We start from the raw sequence: 18,019 nt of genomic DNA, 5'->3' as shown, positions 1-18,019 counted from the left end.
CTCCTCCTGCCCTGAGGAGGCCATGGAGCCACTGGAGCTGCCTTTGAGTTCCTGGGCTCACAGAGGAATGTTGTTCCCCACTGTGCACCCACACAGGCCCCATCTGCCAAACACCACCTGTTCCAAGACCTGGCTGATGGAGACCCACTTCCAATCCAAAGCCTTAGGTGAGATTTCCAGCCTCCCAAACTGCTGGGAGTATTGATCCCTCTGTAGTAGGAAAGAAGAAAGCATCAGGCTCCAAACCAGCACCAGAATGCCCTTCCTGCCCCTGGCCCTGCACTTTGGGGCTGCAGAGGAAAATATTCAACTGTTTATCACTCATGTTTGTGATTCTTCAGAAACCCCTGTGGGACCTGCCCCAACCTTCCCTGAAGAATGGTGGCAAGGAACTTGGGTGGATGGCACCAGCTGAAATTACTGAAGATGAAGCCAGCAGGAAAACAGCTTGAGGTTTCTGGACCAGTCACTCCAGTGCTTTTGTTCCAGTCCTCAGGTGGGCAGCTAGGGCAAAGCACCAGAGCTGCTGCAAAGGTGAGATCCCAGGGACAGCACAGGGCCCCTGCCAGAGGAACAGCCCCTGCACCACAGCAGCAAGCACAGGCACAAATCCTGCAGCCCTGACCCACCCTGAGAACCCATCCCCTCCTCAAGGAGCTCGGGGATGGTCTGTGGGGATCTGGCTGGATGGCCCTGGCAAAACCTCTCTCCTGCCCAGTCCAGTTCCCCAGGGCTCTCTGGGGGCCCCACTGCTCCCCTCCAAACCCAAAGGTGTGGAGTCTCGTCCTTCCTCCCCTCTCTGCCCAGCCAGCAGAGCCCTCACCCTTACACGACTCTGCATCTGAAGCATTTGGCTTCTCCCTGTCCTGGGGGGGTGCCTGGAATGGCTGCAGCACAGGAGACTCACCCCAGGAGCACCAAGCTCCTTCAAAAGCCAGTCTCTCATGTTTTCACTCCCCACACTATCAAGACACAACATGATTTCCTTACCCATGAGCCTCAATGGCAAAGAAGGTGTGCAATTCTGCTGCCTCTGTATGCTGCTGTCCAGGGAAACATCTCCACTGGAAATTTCTACTAAGGTTTTGGAAAATACTAAAAACTGACCACTGCAAAGTTACTAGATAAGAATCTTTAAAATTATTGGACTAATTGTGTTACATTCAATATTTGATGTGTTTCTCCTGGACAAAGAATTGGCATAAATACAAACAAGCCTTTCTGTGCCTTCCCTAAACAAATAAGAGATAAAGTACTAGAGACAACAGAACATACTTCACATCTTCATATTTACATTTTACCTTTACTTTACAACTTAGCGCCAGGAATATTTACAGAAAAATACAATAAGAACAGAAGTTCATGTCTTGGCAACATACAGGAATTCATACAAATTGTCTATGATTGAAGCACATGATATCTGGCATTCTCACTTCTAATTGCTCCTGCTAAATCCATGGGGAAAAGGGCTGTGTTTGCCTTCAAAGGTATCATTCAATTACACAATCACGAAAATGCATCAAATTTGTCTGTGAGGCTGAAATTTAGTTTTCTCCTCTTCCTGGGCACATAGAGCCTTGTGAAAAGAAACACTGTGACCTATGGAGAACCCAGCAGGTACAGGCCAGGGGCAGCAGGCTTTGCATACTTGCACCCATTTCCACAGGCACTGTCCTCCCCCTCTCCTGCTTGCTGTAAGGTTCTAATGCCTTTCTACAAGTACCTTTAAAAGAATGGCTTTTCTTCAGAAGTCTCTATTAAGGTACTAAAATGGAATTTCAACACTGTGTTTAACAATGTGACAGTGGTCACCTCCTGTTGTTAAAGCAGAATTATGAACCCAAAGTGAAAGGTCTGATGAAGAGTCCCAGTTTAATTACTGTGGACCAGCTGCAGGTTGGGGGGGTGTCAGTGCTCATCCCCTCTGGTGGACAGGGATGCTGACCCAAGCCACTCAAGCATCAAGTCAGAAATTTTATGCAGCAGTTCGTGATATTAAAAAAAAAAAAATCTCAATTCTTGGCTAACTCTTGTAATCACCATGGGAATAAACCTCATTTGCTCTGACCCTTCAGGGGAAAAGCTCTCAAGGTAGTACCCTGGACTAGCTAAAGCCATTAGTTTGGTCATACTTTGAGAGAAGATGGATACAATTCCCAGACTGGTGGGGTGCATTTTGTTATGAAGCCTGAGACCTCCACACATCCTAGGGAAGGAAGGACAGTGCCTGCAGGCACCCTGCACTGGCACAGTCTGCCCAGGGTGCCCAGTGCTGTGACCAGCACCCAAACCATGAGGGATGGCAGCACAGCTCTGCAATTGTGATTTTCCTGAAGGATCATCTTTCCAGAGAGCCAATCACCTACAGCCAGGTCACAGCACCTGTAACCTGTTCACCAGCTGGTTCTATAACTCAGCAGACACATGTTCTAAACATCTCCCCTGGCAGTGGGAGAAGCTACAAGGTGCCCAAGTTCCCTTCTTTCCAGACTCCTGCCAAGTCCCATGGCCCTCACAGCTGTGACTGCTCCCATGGGTGGCTTTAGGTGAACATGGAAGGAGACCCAAGACACCCTTTCAGCCAAGCACAGGTCTTGTTAAAGAAAGTAAATCTTTCAGGCAGTCCATTTGGCTATCCCTGCCAGAAACCACTCATGGTTTGCCCCAACACCCATCTCTGCATTCATGACTGCTCCCTCCTGCCTGACAGCAGCATCTGCCAGGACTGTGCAACACTCAGCCATGGTAGGAGGGGTTGCTGCTACAGCATCAGTGTGCAGACACAGGGAGTGCTCAGGATGTTTATTGGTTACACATGCATTGCTCATGCCTTTTAAACCAGTGGGCTCAAGTGGTTTTGGTCCAATAGGTACATACAGTGTGGGTAAATTTAGCATCCATGCATTCAATTGCTCCCTGGCAAGAGTTTGGCAGAGGAATGAGGCTGCCTAAGTTCCCTGCACAGCTTGGCCAATGCACCCAAATGCTGCTCTGGAGCTCCTCCTGCCCTGTGCCCTGGGCAGCACACAGGCATGGGCGAGCCAGCACACAATCTGCTACAGGAGTTTTCTTTGGATGGTTTAAATTTTTCACTTTTTATTCATCTGGATCAAATTCCACAGCTCCTGAATTGAGAAGTCAGTGCACTTGCTCCCTGCAACAAGCACACATTACCTCAGCTGATCACAAAGTCCTTTCACATGTATTTTTAGGGGTCTGTGTTTCCATTAACTTTTTGTGAAAAACCACAGGGAAAGGCAGGAGCGAGGTCTGTCCTTGGCAGATAAGTTGTCATGAAGCAATTAAGATTGCTTCAAGTCAGAACTGTTGCAAAAAGTAGCTGTGAAATATCAAAATTCAATGCCTGACAGGTATTATTGCAATGCACAGCACAGCTTATTAAAACCACTTTGGAAATAATGTGAAGAGGTCTCCAAATCCCTGTTCACTCATCCTCTTCCAGCAGCCAGTGCTGGAAGGATCAGGATCTCTGCTGCTGGCAGGCTGCACCTCCCCAGGAGTGTCAGCCACAATTCACTGCTGCAACAGCAGCTGGGGTGTGCCAGGAGCCAGAGGTGCTCCCAGGGCTGCCTGCACCCACCACACCTCTGGGATCCCAATACCACACTCTCAGCTGTAAACATCTTTTCCCAGCACACCCTTTGAGCCCTGAACACATCAAAGCCACAGGCTGAAGATGAAAACTCCTGACCCAGGTGCAAAGGAAGTGCTGCTGCTGAATGTGAGAACATACAGGAGATTCAAAACAATGTGAAGTTACAACTCTAAAGGGGCTTTCATGGCATTGAAATTAACGGGGAAAAAAAGAATTTGTGAATTTTCTTTTTGAGTTGTTTAGTCTGCTTAACAGGAGCTTCTGAAGAGTGTTGTAGAAGCTGCAAAAATTGCTCATGCTATAAATAACAGGGAGGAGGCAGCCCCAAAATTTCAGCCTTCAATCCAATGGAAGGAAGGCAAGTGATGTTTATGCTTTTTATGGAAATGGTGAGTAGGTGATACCGACACTTCAAAATAAATTAAATAGTTGCATTTAAAAAAACCTAAAAAATAAAAATCAAGCTACTGAAATTAAATGTGACATTTTGCAACAGATCTGAAAGTCATAACCTCACTTTTCTATAACCAAAAGCTCTTATCCAATAGTAACTCCTTTTGGAAAGGCAGATCCTTTCAGGTGGTGGTGGCTGTCTCATATGCAGATGGGCTGGCTGGGAGCCCTGCTGGGAGTGGCCACATACACATCTGGCTTTGGATTTCAGGGCCTGCTCTTTCCAATCAATCTTCCTCCTCTTGCTTCTGCTACACAGACGGGTTACACCCAGTGAAGGATCTTCTGTTGAGCACTGAAGGGGGACTGAAAATGTCTCTGAAGCTCTTACAGGGAAAGTAAATGCTCTGGAACAGGCTACTTCTCCAAGGAAGGATCCTGCTCCCTTGCCCTTGGACACGTGAATGCAGCAAGGTGTCTCATGGCAGGTTTGTTTGTGTTCTTATTTCCATCTTCATATGCAGAGATGGCTTTACTTTGATTGTTTTCCCCTCACAGCAAGACACCTACAGTTCCTAATTAGTCTGGAAAGGATGACTGGGTGAAGAGATTATTTTGCTAGCATCCAGGAAGACTGGAATTCAGTAATCTTCTGAGGGTAGGTGAATCAAGTCAGTATCCCAACTGCAATGTTCAGATTCATTGCTCATTCCTCCCACATGGTATCTGCTGACTTGTGCTAGAACATGATTTCCTGAATTCCGGAGGGCTGAGAAGATTTGTTGTTGTTATTTAACTGTTTTCATTAGTGTAGCCACCAAGCTCTGATCTAATTGTCCTCGAAGGATAATGACCTAGGGGTTGCAGTTCTTGAGCCCAACCTCCTGGAAAAGTGAGGTATAAAACTCAGGCTCCAGCTGCCTGTTCCGGTATTTATTGACAATATCTGCTATTTTCTGTTTTCGGCGCACGTGGGGGGGGTTGTATGAATCACTTTCCAGCCTCTTCCTCCGACAAATATTTATCACTGTCTGTCTCACTAAAAAACCTGAAAAAGAAACAACATTTGAATCAAGCTTAAATTCAGTCCTACATCCATTTGTTGGCTTCCCAGCCAAAAACAATTTTGGGTTCTGTCCCATCCAAACCCAGGGAGATGTTCAACACCACCAAGTCAGGAACTTTTCTCCATGAACAGTTGATAACAGACAGCCAGGTTCCCAGGCTTGTAAAGACCTCCACTGTACAGAAAGAAGAAAGGAACTCAGTGGTACCCTAAACTGGCTGGAGAAGGAGGAGGAGTATTCTCTGCTTTGCCAGAGCCAAGCAGCACCCTCAGGACAAGAGGGCAAACCCAGGGCAGCCAGTACAAGAGTCACATTAACACAGCCCCAGCTATGCCACACATCTGGACCTCAGGTGGGTCCTGGGGTCACACAAGTAATTCCAGGGGAGCCTTGAGAATGAAAAAAGTACCTGTCAGTACCTTTTTCCAGTAGGAATTGCAGAGCCTTCCTCTTGGAAAGGAGATCAGGAAAGACCTGATAGGTTGTGGCTGCAAACAAATTTCTCTTCCCCTCACTGCCCTGCCACTTTTGTCACCCCTCTGTAACTCACACTGCTGGATGCAGATGGAGGAGGAGGGGGGGAATGGAACTAGTAGCACTCAAAAGCTGGCAGCTAACTTTCTCTTATTTTATTCTGAAAGGAAATTTCTATGCCTCTGAGGAAGCAAGTATCCCTTACTCCTTTGCTGTTTCACAAGCTCTTCCATAAAGACAAACATTTAGAGGACCTCACTGCACACAAACTACACTTTCTGAACTTAGAGATTAAAAAATTCACTATATTAATAGTTATGATGCAGCAGAAAAAAAAGCCCGACTCTAGGAAAACATACCTGATAGTTTTTCAGTAAAAGCCACTGTCATCTGCTGAATAAATGTTATTTAAGGGCCCAGGTCTGGCTTCAATTTGCCAGTCACTGAATTAAGCATACAAACCCTAGAACCTGAAAGTCACCTCCAGCAGCTTTATGGTTATGTACATGTATCCTAATGTTCATCATTTCATTTTACTCTGTCCTGGGTACTGCTCTCTCTGGGTGGGATTTCCCAGTTACTGAAGCTAAATAGCACCAATACCAGGGCAGGTCCATGAATCCATCCAGGAACAGAGGAAAAGGCAGAGGGTACACACAGAACCTGTTAACACACCTGCATGGTATTTTCATTGAACAATTAAGAAAATCCTCAGTTGCTGTGGCTTTAATCCCTATCTAGCTTCTAAACCAGAAGGAACACACACCATGCCAGCAAAGTAACCAATTCCACAGCACCCTCTGGGGCACCTCACTTCTCTGTAATAAACACCAGGGTCACATCTTGGCTCTCTCCTATTTAAACAGGCCCTGCTCCTAGCTCCAATGCTTTCTCCTGCTATCCTGGCAGCCAAGTGCTGTCCACCTGCTCCCTCTGCTGTTCCTGCTCCCACTGTTGCTGCAAAGAGCATGGCTTGCATTTGTTCCGCATTGCCTGACACTTCTTCCAAAGAAAGATTCCAGACCATGTACTTTGCAGATATATTGTTATTAAAAAAAAAAAAAAATCATGAACACTCCTAAAACCTTTTAGCTTACCAAGAGCTCTCCTACTGACTATCATTCCATCCACCAACGGGATAACCATGTTGAATTTCCCAGTCGCTCCTTGTAGTTTTATCCTGAATAAGCCAGTGTTTAAAGGATGGATGAAGATCACAGGAACTTCCTTCTCAGGAATGGTAGATCTTAAGGGAAAAACACCACTGTTGAATCAGTTTAAAAGCACTGTTTCAATTAATCTACAGATGAAAAATGACCCTTTTAAGTGTTAAAATAAAGTTTTAAAATGCCTCATGCATTAGGCAGCAGGATCCTGGGGCATGCTCTGGATCCTCAGAAGGGCTCGGTCACTTGTGCTGTGCCTGTGATGTCTGTCCCCACACGACTGGAGAGCCCTGCAGCCAGGGTATAAGTGTGTACTGCAGCATTAACCACCTCACAAGGGAGTCAGTCAGGAGGGAGGCTCATCACAGACTCAGATAAAATTGTACATTTTCTGTTCTTTATATTTTATCTGCAGTGATATGAAAAGCCCTTTCACTTTTTCAACCAAAAAACAGTCCACTGAGAAACCAATAAAAATAATGAAAATAAGAGGAGTCTTACCTCAGGGAAGTGCTACTATTGGCTGTGGTTTCCACACCAGTGCTAGTCTCAGATACCAGATCAGGGAGGGGGAAGTTTTCTGTAAGAACAGGATGCACCAAATAAAATTTATCTAATATAGTTTTGGATTTGTTATTCTTGTGTACAAGGAAAGATTATTTATCATAAGTCAAAACCACACAGTCCTCAAGCATTTATAGCATTAGTGTTCTTGCACAGCTAGTATCTTTGTTTGGCTTCCAGTTTCAGCATTCACAGAGGGTACACACACCTCAGCCTTCTGCATTCAACAGATGAGGTCCCAAACATCATTCTCTCAACCCAAAGGTCAAAGTCTCTAGAGGAACCATGAAAGCAGGAAGGAGATGAACTACTTAACCACAAAAAGAGCTTTCAAATTATTATTCACTTCATCTTCACCTATCCACAAGTGATCAGCCTCCAGAATACTGCTAGGAGCATTGAACAATGCCAACCACTCACACCTACAAGCTCCCTAGAGCCCTGATCCCACAGACATGATATCCATGATTCCTCATATCCAGGCTCTGAGAACCTCCACCATAACCTACCACTCTGCTGCCATGCACTTGGTAACATAGACCAGATAATGAAGGCAAATGAAGAAAAAGTCAGAATTTGAATCCCTTAAGGGCATTTGGCACTCCCCAACACCTTATTCAGGGATTAAAAGATGTTGAGAGTTACTCACAGCAGTACAGTTCAGGCAGCAGGACAGTACCTCCAGCAGGAGTCTAAGGCCCAAACCCAGATGTTGCCATCAGGGCTGGGTTGCTAAGGGTACACAGCAGCTGGAGCAAGCAGAGGGAGAGCACAGCAAGCCATGGACACACTCAGATGGAGCAGGAGGGAGGGCAAGGCAGCTGGCACTGGGGGGGATAACCTTGACTACAAAGTGACAGCTTTTCACTGTCCAGACTCAAAGATGTACCAGAAGCATAAGGTAAAAGCCAAGAACATAAGGAGCATATGGCAGAGCCTCTGGGCTAGGAGTCACTTCCAAGAGCTGCCCTTCCCTCCATCCAACTGCCAGGCTTATTGAGGCTCACAGATGCATTTCTTCAGCTTCAGGCCCAAAACTCTGGGAGATTCCTACGGCTGCTGAAAGAAACAGCCAAGCAGAAGCATGCCTGTGTAGCACAGCTGTTGCTCCTGCAAGTAAAGGGGCTTTAGCTGCCATCCAAGAAGGAAGTGGGTCAGGAACACCAGCTTAGAACACACTCTGGGCCAATGTCTGGAGAAGGAAATGATGATGCAGAACTTGGTGCCTGCCTCCTGATCTCAGGCTCTGAGGAACATGCTGTGGACAAGGTGGTCTTCCTCAGAATTTATATCTACACCTAACAGAAAACTTCCTCTTGATTGCTGCTCCTATTCCCTTGGTTGCTTTACTCTAGAAGGAGCTAAAGCCTTAATTAAGGTCCACCCTTACTGCCAGGCTGGGAACCAGGATTAGAAAACAAAGACAGAATAAAGCAGCAGGTCCTGGCCAATCTTGCAGATATTTCTGGGTTAGACCAGTTAACAGACTCTTGCACAGCACTGAGACCAGGTCATTGCTTGGAACCAGCACACAAGAAGTTCCTGGGGACAAAGAATTCCTCAACACTGTTCACCATGGCCATACCATGGCTGTGACAGGATAAGCAAGGCTGGGTCTCTACCAGAGCAGCAGTAGCCTGAGGCAGAAAGGAAACACCAAACTAAGAAACACAGTTGCATGAGGAGCAGGAGCTTTCCTGCAACACAGCAGAAAGGGACCAGGCAACCCTAGTGCAGAACAAAGGAGCCCTCTCCTGAAGAGAGGACATGGAATCACAACAGTGCCATCACATCAAGGAGGATGATGATCCCTCCAGCACAGAAACAGCAGGTGTCAGAAGTCATTATTCTAAAGGAAGAAAACCAGATCCACTCCTAGGAGACAACAGTCGAGGGGAACTCAAAAGCAGAGGAACATATCTGCCTTTGGTGCTGAGCTGAAGAAGGTTCATGACCAGCCAGCACTAAAGGAAACTTCAGACTACTGATTCATTCACCCTATGGATCACAACTCAAATACTGAAGAACTGATTCAGAATCTTAGCATTGTTACAAATATTAATAAGGACTTATTTTGATTGTGAGGGTAGTGAGACCTCAACCCAGGCTGCCCAGAGAAGCTGTGCTGCCCCATCCCTGGAAGTGTTCAGGTTGGATGGGGCTTGGAGCAACCTGGTTTAGTGGAAGGTGTTCCTGCACATAGAAGGGGGTTGGGACTAGATGAGCTTTAAGGCCCCCTCCAATTTAGTCTGTAGTTCCATGATCTAAGATTTTATTTAAAAAGGATCAGAGCTTTTCCTCTGGTTCCTGCTCTGCTTTTACTTTATTGAACAGTTAGGACTTGTACATACCTATATCATCATAACGTTCCACCCAGACCACATAGACTTTGGTTTCAGGTCCCATTGGTGGAATGGTTCGGCCCTGAGGCATCCTCTTGGATCTAGAAGTAGGACTGAGCTGTTTTGAACATAAGGGAAGAGTAGCATTTGCAAACATCATGAGTCAAATAATGCAGCCAATAAGCATTTTCCAGCTGCTCCTCAGTTGTTCATATCACAGCCTGGTACAACCTCTGCCAACTATTGAGCAGGGGCAGCTGTGCTGCAACTACTCTCTGCAATCTGGGTTGCCAACCTACAGTATTTAATGCAAACTAGTGGATATATATTCAACCTTGAATCAATAAAAAGTTTTTCTTGAATGTTCCTGAAGTCAAAAGTTTTCTTTTAATGCTTCTGAAGATCTTAAATGAGTAACTAAATATACATTTGGAAGTGAACTCTAAACAAGTAAGCAGCAGTAGTAAGTCTTTCACTTACAGATACAACAGTTCATGGTTCTCTGCTTTGTTAGTGTACAAAATAAACTTCTGGTACTTTGGGCACAACTGATAGACTATTTTAAACTGGGTAAGTAGGAAAAGTGTTCATGTCTATCCATCCTCAATTTCCAGCCATGGATTTGAGGCTGAATTACTCTGTAAATACTACATATACTTTTTCCTGCACATACCTCAAGATTTCAGGATACACAGTACTACCACTTAGCAAGTCTAAGTTTTATATTTAAGTATATTTAAGTAATGGAATCTTCCTATCTCCTACTGTAGATGCATATTCTGGCAGGACCAAAGCAGATATCAGAGATAAATGGCAAGGAACAAGTAGCTCTACATGCCAGGAAAACAAATAATATACTATCAAAAATCCTAATTGCCAGCATGCTTCTTGAAAGAAAAAAAAAAAGCAAGCACCATTTTTCAATACAAGTTTTGCCTTACCCGCTGGGTGGGATTAAGATTGTCTGTGTGATTGGGGAAGAGTTCAAGTGTCAGAGGCTGCTGCTTCAATATTCCTGGCAGCAAATCCATGTTGGAGTCACTTTCTTGGTCAGACACACTGCTTTCCAGTGAATCAGCTGTAAGCCAGAAGAAAAAAAGGTGGGTTTTGTCTATTCTTCCACCAAAAGACTTAAACTATCATCATATATAAGGTTTTGATACTAAAAACATGTTGTAAGGCTTTTGAAACTAGACATGCATAGATGTATGGTCAAGTCAATACAGTCCTCATAAGCAGGAAGACAAGTTAGGAGACAACTGCCAGTTACTCCAGAAGCAGACTGGCAATAAAGCCCTCCCTATGGACCTACAGGCATCCCAGCAATTTCCTAGAGAATACAGTATCCTGCTCCCTATGGCTACATCATATTTTATTCCAGGCAACTTTTAGCATGCCAAAGATGCCATTGAAAGCTGTTGCTTCTCTACTTAGCAGTGGTACAAACACTCCTTCATGTGCTGCAGGAGCACATCACTGACACGAAAGGAAAAAAATAAACAGCCATCACTGGTTGATGGTGAACTCCATATCCAACCTAAAGCACCCTGGCAACAACAAAACTGCTTTTCATGCCTGGACATCTACTGAGGCTCACACTGAGAAAGGCACAGAACAGATGCCACATCAGGAAGGAGTCAAACGACTAGAATGCTGTAATTTAAAAGTCCACACCTTTCTGACAAGAATCTGGCTAAACACACCACTCAGTTTATTTAGGCTTTGCTTCTGAAGGAGCTCTCAAAAAAATGCTGGTTTCATTTTTGTATAGAGCATGTACAGAGAGATCTTACTCAGAGATTCCACTGGTGATGGGACAACAAAGGCAATTTCTGTCAGGGCATCTGCATAATACAGCACCTTCTTCTGCCCATTGAAGATACTTGCCCCAACATCTTCTGAGATAATTAGATCATCTGAAATGGATGGAAAAGGAACATTTAGCCAGAAGGAAGCTCCACTTCTTTACACACTCTTTAAAAACTCTTCTTTACACACTGTATCAGAATCACCTCCAAATACAAGGTGCAATCAATGAGAAGAAATCATGCAAATCTCATTTTAAAATGCAAGGAGTCAAATCTCATAGCTAACAACCCTTCTCAGACAAAAGTTTTTACTATCTTGAAGGAAAGATATTTTGGATTGGAAGTGGCTTCACTTGGAACACATTTCCAATGTACTGGATTCTTTGTTTCCAAGTACTCTAGTAAGCACATCTGTCACAAGAATATTTCTACTATCTATTCCTGAGTGTTCTGTCTAGCAACATCATTTAGTTAGTCATTCAATTTCTGAAGGATTCTAAAATTTATCACATCAGTCTGATACTATTCTAGAATTCAAGCCAGTTTCTACAAGCTCTCTTTGGTCTTTTCTCTGTCAAGCAGAGTTAGAAAAAGGTCTGCCTCCAGTCAATGCAGGAAAGCTCCTCATTCTCAGTCCCCACTGACTCCCTCACCTCAGCTGGCCAATACAGGCCTTCAGAGTAGAGAAGAGTTTCCCTCCCCAATTTTCCTTCCGCATGTCACCTCCAGAAACACTAGCAAGGACTTTAAAATGAATTATTTCTCTGATTCAGTTTACAGAAGGGTTCCTGGGAGAGCTGCCTCAGCAAAGCCACTGGAGCAGTGAAATTCAGCATACTGACAGAGAAGTGGCCAGAGGCATGTTGAGGACTCCAAGCCATTTCTTCAGCATCAGGAAAAGATTCCCAAACATGCAGTGCACAGGCTCCCAAGGAGCAGCACCACAACTTGAACCCAGCTCTTTAGTAATTTCTTTGATTTTGGGGGGTGCTGGTTTGGGAAACATTCCCATGAAATTATTTTAACCACAACTCACTGGAAGCTATTTTAGACTCACAGAATCATTTAGGTTAGAGATCAGCGAGTCCAGCTGTTAACTCAGCACTGCCAAACTCACACTAACCCATATTCCTAAGTTCCACATCTGCACAGCTTTTAAATCCCTCCAGGGACAGTGACTCCACCATTAACCTGGGCAGCCTGTGCTAGAGCCTGGTCCCTTCCATAAAGAAATCTTCCCTAATATCCAGCATAACCCTGCACTAGGTTGTTTCCTCTTGTCCTATCATTCATTACCTGGGATGTTACCTCGACTTGGTTACAATGCCTTTCAGGGAGTTGTAGAGTGAGAAGGTCTCTCTTGAGCTTCCTTTTCTCCAGGCTGAGCCCTCCCAGCTCCCTCAGCTGCTCCTCATCAGACTTGCACTCCTGCCCATTCACCAGGAGAGCCAGACTAGAAGCAACCTGCCCTTCCTCCCTTCTATTTCTGAATGCTTTTTCTATTTCCCTCTTCCTCGAGCTAGTTGAATTAATTCAGCTATTTAGTGGTCTGTGCTTTCATTCAAATGGCTGAAAGCTGAAAAGTCCACATCAAACCAGGTCCTTTGCTTATTCAGGAACCTGCCTTCTGCAGTCTTATGATACAGCCACTGCAAAGGGAGGTCAGAGGGCTCTGCCTCTGAGAAAGCACAGCCTCATCCTGTCCTTAAAGCAAAATTAAATCCAGACCTGTACATTTTGTAATCCAGCCTGACTTGCTCAGAGAAAACAATGTCTCTGTACTCTAACCTCTCCCCAACACTTCCAGCCTTCTGTGGTTTGTACTTTTATTCCATAACTTCAAGGAGAAGTCTCCAGCTGGCTGAGCATGGAGGTGAAGGGCACTCCTAAGACACAGTGAATGGACAGCAGAGCAAGTGCTGTTTAGGCATCTGCACCTGTGACAGTGTCACACCTGATGCCAGCATTAGGTCAAGGATGCTGAACAAGCTGCAGCAGCCTTACCACTGCCTTTGGGTGGCCCACCAGAGGCTGTGGCTGTGGCTGTGGCTCTGGATCACCCAGAACACATCTGGGCAATGGAGCAGTGACACTGAAACTAGCCCAGACACTGCCAATACTGACCAAGTTGTACAAGGGAGAAGCTAACCCAACCTCATCCTGGGATAGCAGATGACATTCCAGAGGACCATTTTGGGTGACAGAATGGGGAGAGGGTGGTGTATGACAAGTTCAAGAGAGGAATTCCTCTAGTGGAAAACAGCAGAATCAATGAAGCAAGACAGAGAGCTGTGTGTGGGTTCCAATACCTCTAACACCTAAAATAGCAGTTTGAGACAATATTTCATTTTAATCTACTTACAGAACACTAAAAAAACCCAAACAAAAAAAACCCCAACAACAACAAAAAACAAACAAACAAAAACAAAAACAAAAAAAAAAAAAAACCCCAAAAAAACCTACCAAAACAAAACACAAAAAAAAAAAAAAAAAACAAAACCCAAAAAAAAACCAAAAAACAAAAAAACCCCAAAAACACAACCAATATTTCAAGCCTATTTGCCAATACACAGAACAATCTGCAACTGATTTCACCTGAATATGGGTTTGGGATAATATATTAAAGACTCATCAAATCTTAAAAATATACCCCAGAGGTATTTTTTTTGCTGAGGCTACTTCCTCCCAACAACATAGAGACATTAGTTTTGCTCATTCTGACTTGAAGCTTAATTTAATATTTACACATTTCTTTCTAGCAAACATTTATAAAAAAGAAAAAAAAAAGAAAAAAAAAGATAGCAGTGTTCAGACAGGTACACAGGAACAAGAAAATTGTCTTCTAAAGGAGCCTAAACATTTTAATCTACTACAAAAGACATTTACTATGTTTTACCTTGTTCAGGTCCCTCTTCATCACTGCAGCTGTTGATTGACCAGCTTGTTGAGACATGACCCGTCCACCCAGGGTGCTTCCCAACGTCAACAGACCAGCCAAGAGACAGCAAGAACTCCAGGAAGTGGGGCTGAACAATTCTGGAAGACTCCATGTTCTTCAGGATCTGAAAACACCAGCAGCACCATGTTGGTACAGAGGCAGGAAACAAGTCTCCTCCTCCCCAACTTTTTAATTACATTTTTGTCACCAACATGGTTTTGCCCAAATGTAGGTACAGAACAAGCCTGGAACCCCAGACTTTCTACATGGACACTACTCCCTGCTCCTCAGCATCCTCCTGTCCTGCTTGGCCTTGTCCTAGTCTATCAACTTGACTTTCTGCCAGAATTTTCAAAGCCTGTAAAAACAGTTAATTCAATGGCTGGAAACAGCAATTTTGAGACTCAAGTACTCATCAGAAAAACCACTGAGCTCTCAGTGTAGAGCCTGTATTGGCACCAAAGCTAACAAAAGAGTTTTCTAGACAGTTTTTGCTACTAGACTGAGTTAAAGTTTGAGGAGACAGGTATTTTCCTCACTACTCACCTGTATGCAATACAGAGCAATTTAAAGGGCAGTCCTCACAGCACATTAAATTATGAAACAGATTTTCAAAAACAATTTTAAGCAGCATTGAGTGTGCACTTCAATCAAACATCACACTGTACTGTTCACGTTAAACTTTAATTCTACTTCTGAAGAGTTCTGGGATGTTTCCACATGTTAAGGCAATTTTTACCTCATTATGACCAAGACAGAGTTGAGCCCTTCTCCACACAGCACACAAGGACATGTCCATTTGTGTACCAGAACCACTGGGGTTGGTGGAAAAAACAATCCACTCAGCCTTTCTGGGCCATGCAGGAATTTGGTTTGTGGCAGAGGCATCAATTATTTTGGCTTGAGCGGCAGCAGAACATTGGGACACAGGCCCCAACAAAGCAGAAATTGCAGGGATGGGTGCTGGAAGGAAAGCTTCCAGGCTGGAGGCTTTGTGTAGCCACATAGTCCTGACACTCCATCCTTATGCTTCATACAGTGTTCAGCAGTGACTAGACACACTGCATTGAAATATCATTATTAATCCTCATTACTGAGCAAATTGAAACCACAGCTGTGCTTCAGAACAAGTCAGGATAAGCCTGGGTTGGAAGCCATGAGAGCTCCATAAGAGCACACAAACATTCTGCTAGCTCAGTAAGTGCATGTCTCAGCTCAAAGGCAAACCTAGCTTATCTTGTTTCATAGTTGACTTTGCAGTTGAAAAGACTGCACTGGCTACTCTGAATGACAATGTGAACACTCACAGACGGATCACCCTGGTTTCAATATCTGTGTCCCACACCAAAGCAGAAGCTGCTGCAATGTTCTGTGCATTCAGTGACACGAGGGGCACACAATGATTTATTACAGAAGCCACACTTCTACTCTTTACTACAGTTATGAATGAGCCCATTAACCCTCTTAGTAACTTTCTAGGTCACAAAGAATCACAACTTAGATTTGCACAAATCAACCTGATTTACCTAATTGCCTTTGAATCTAAATATTATAGCAAAAAGACTTAAAATGCAATAATACTTCCTTACTTGCAGAAAGTTTTTCACTCCTTTAACATGTGTTTAACATTAGAATGAAACCAAACTACCTTGACATTGCTCATTGCTGGAACAAACTGCAACCTTCCCTGCAAGCTGAGCCAACAAAGCTGAAATGCCTTTCTGATCTCAATCTTTCAACTCTACAAATAAGGACAATAAGGACAGAACAGATAATAAAAATGCTATTCATATTTTAATATATATCTTGTCTATATTTTAAAAATACATTAAATTTGTTACAATAATCCTGAGCATGAGCAATGTATTTCAACCTACAGATGAAGAGAGTATGCAGTGACTTGTAGCTCGTGCTGGTTATGACATTCCACTCTAATCACCAGCAGTGATGTTTTACTCACTTGGAAATTACCAGAAACAAGACAATATAGACTAGTTGGCACTCTACACTGTCACTTACCTCCTGGCTAGTTTTCTGACCTGCCTTCATGTAGAAAATGAAAACAGTATCAAAAGGACGACAAGGTAACAAATCCAAGTAGCCAAGGTCATCAAAAAACCCAGGAAGAGCAGAGTCAAGTGCAATCAGGTGAGGAGGTAGACGACTGTTAGCAGGTTCCTGTCCAATAGACAGAGTTCAACAGCTTAAAAACCAACTTTGTTATATGAAAGGTCTTCATGGCTTCAACGGCAAGCTGCTAAAATACTAAAAGACAATTTCCCTTCTCTAAGAGCAAAATTATACAGGGATTTCTGATGTGATATAATCTTGTCAGTGTAAATGAGTAACAGCAAGCATAACAGTTTGACAATTTGTTGCATTCCACTCTCATTAAATAAAAGTGGTACTTTGCCAGTGAGAGACAATGTTTTGCTCAAGAAGAGCATACAACAAAAACAGCAGATGCTTTCAGAATAACACAGCTATGCACACAGTTGCATGTGGAGTTCCAGATTCACTTAAATACCAGCAATATCTAATATTGAGCACTTTCAGACATCATGCTCTATAGTCTACTGTTCCTGAGAGCTTTCTGGAAGGAAAAGCAACAAACACAAGGGAGAATCCACAGGTAAGAGGCAGAATTTCAAATTAGGAATATGGATCACCTCTAAAAACAATTATTTTAATTTTAAAAAAGAAACCTCTACTACAAACCAGCACAACCATATCTGAAGCAAAACTTTTATGGCACTCATATTTCAGAGTCTTCAAGTACCACCCCAAAGCCCAACTCAAGCTGTGGAATGATTTTAAGCATGAACATTTGACTGTGATAGCTTATGCACCCACTGAAAACAAAGATACAGACACCAATTCAGAGCATGTTCAATTTGAGGCCCAGCCTTTCACAACCCTGCTCATAATCCTGGAATACTGCAATCTATCACTTTATTTGAATTAGACTGCAGCTTAACAGTAGTTGGAACTACACAGATGGTCTTCCACTAACAAAACTTATTTTTCCCCTTTTGTCAAGCCAGACCATATGGGAAGTGGACAGCACCAAGAGGTATCAGATCACCTTCAGAGCCTCCAAGGAGAGGAAGCCGAAGTGAGAGAGGAAGAGGCGCGCTGTCTGGAACTCCTGCGCCGGCGGAGGGGGCTTGCATTCTGTGATGGGGTCAGGAAAGCTCTTCTTGCGCCACTCCTCCTCACTCCTCTGATCTATGGAAGTCTCAAAGACAATCTGCTGAGCCATGCCATTCCTCAGCTTCTCATGGCGCTCCTCAAGCTGGAAAACATTGTGTGAACTGCTGAGATATCACCAAAATCACCAAGATCCACTATGAAAACAGTTCCATCACTTAGGAAAGATCCACAGCAGCAGCTGCAGTCCACCATCAGAATGGTTGCTAAAACACATTCAAAAAGACCTTGCAACATTGCAAAGTGAGCACTTTGACAACCTGCTGGCATAGGAGAGCTCTGAACATCCAGTATCAGCTATGGCTTCTCTTATTCAAGAGAACACAAACTAAAACAAATTAGATCCTGTGAAACTTTAAAATATTTGAGACATGCACTCTGTTCTTCCCCCAGAAAGGTCTCAAAAGAGACCCTTCCATTTCCCCAGAAGAAGCAACAAAG

At 43.9% G+C, this 18,019-nt stretch overlaps 2 protein-coding genes across 5 annotated transcripts in view; one reads left to right on the top strand and one right to left on the bottom strand.

Annotated features, from left to right (window-relative positions):
* NDRG3 (NDRG family member 3) overlaps nt 1–18,019 on the top strand; it is a 378,731-nt gene that overhangs the window by 233,618 nt on the left and 127,094 nt on the right. The gene's annotated exons all lie outside the window — the stretch shown is intronic.
* RALGAPB (Ral GTPase activating protein non-catalytic subunit beta) overlaps nt 1,118–18,019 on the bottom strand; it is a 64,521-nt gene continuing 47,619 nt past the window's right edge. For all 4 annotated transcript variants that reach the window (XM_079321981.1, XM_079321982.1, XM_079321983.1 and 1 more), the window contains 9 exons: nt 17,454–17,663; nt 16,388–16,546; nt 14,327–14,492; nt 11,416–11,538; nt 10,564–10,700; nt 9,632–9,740; nt 7,218–7,296; nt 6,648–6,796; nt 1,118–5,057 (listed from right to left, as the gene is read on the bottom strand). In XM_079321981.1, the coding sequence (XP_079178107.1) occupies nt 4,864–5,057; nt 6,648–6,796; nt 7,218–7,296; nt 9,632–9,740; nt 10,564–10,700; nt 11,416–11,538; nt 14,327–14,492; nt 16,388–16,546; nt 17,454–17,663 (1,326 nt within the window). In that variant the 3' untranslated portion in view covers nt 1,118–4,863. The remainder of the gene's footprint in view (nt 5,058–6,647; nt 6,797–7,217; nt 7,297–9,631; nt 9,741–10,563; nt 10,701–11,415; nt 11,539–14,326; nt 14,493–16,387; nt 16,547–17,453; nt 17,664–18,019) is intronic.

The sequence above is a fragment of the Erithacus rubecula genome, assembly GCF_903797595.1.
Source record: "Erithacus rubecula genome assembly, chromosome: 18".
Lineage (NCBI taxonomy): Eukaryota > Metazoa > Chordata > Aves > Passeriformes > Muscicapidae > Erithacus > Erithacus rubecula.
Note: the sequence above shows the minus strand (reverse complement) of the source record. Positions and strands in the feature narration are given on the sequence as shown.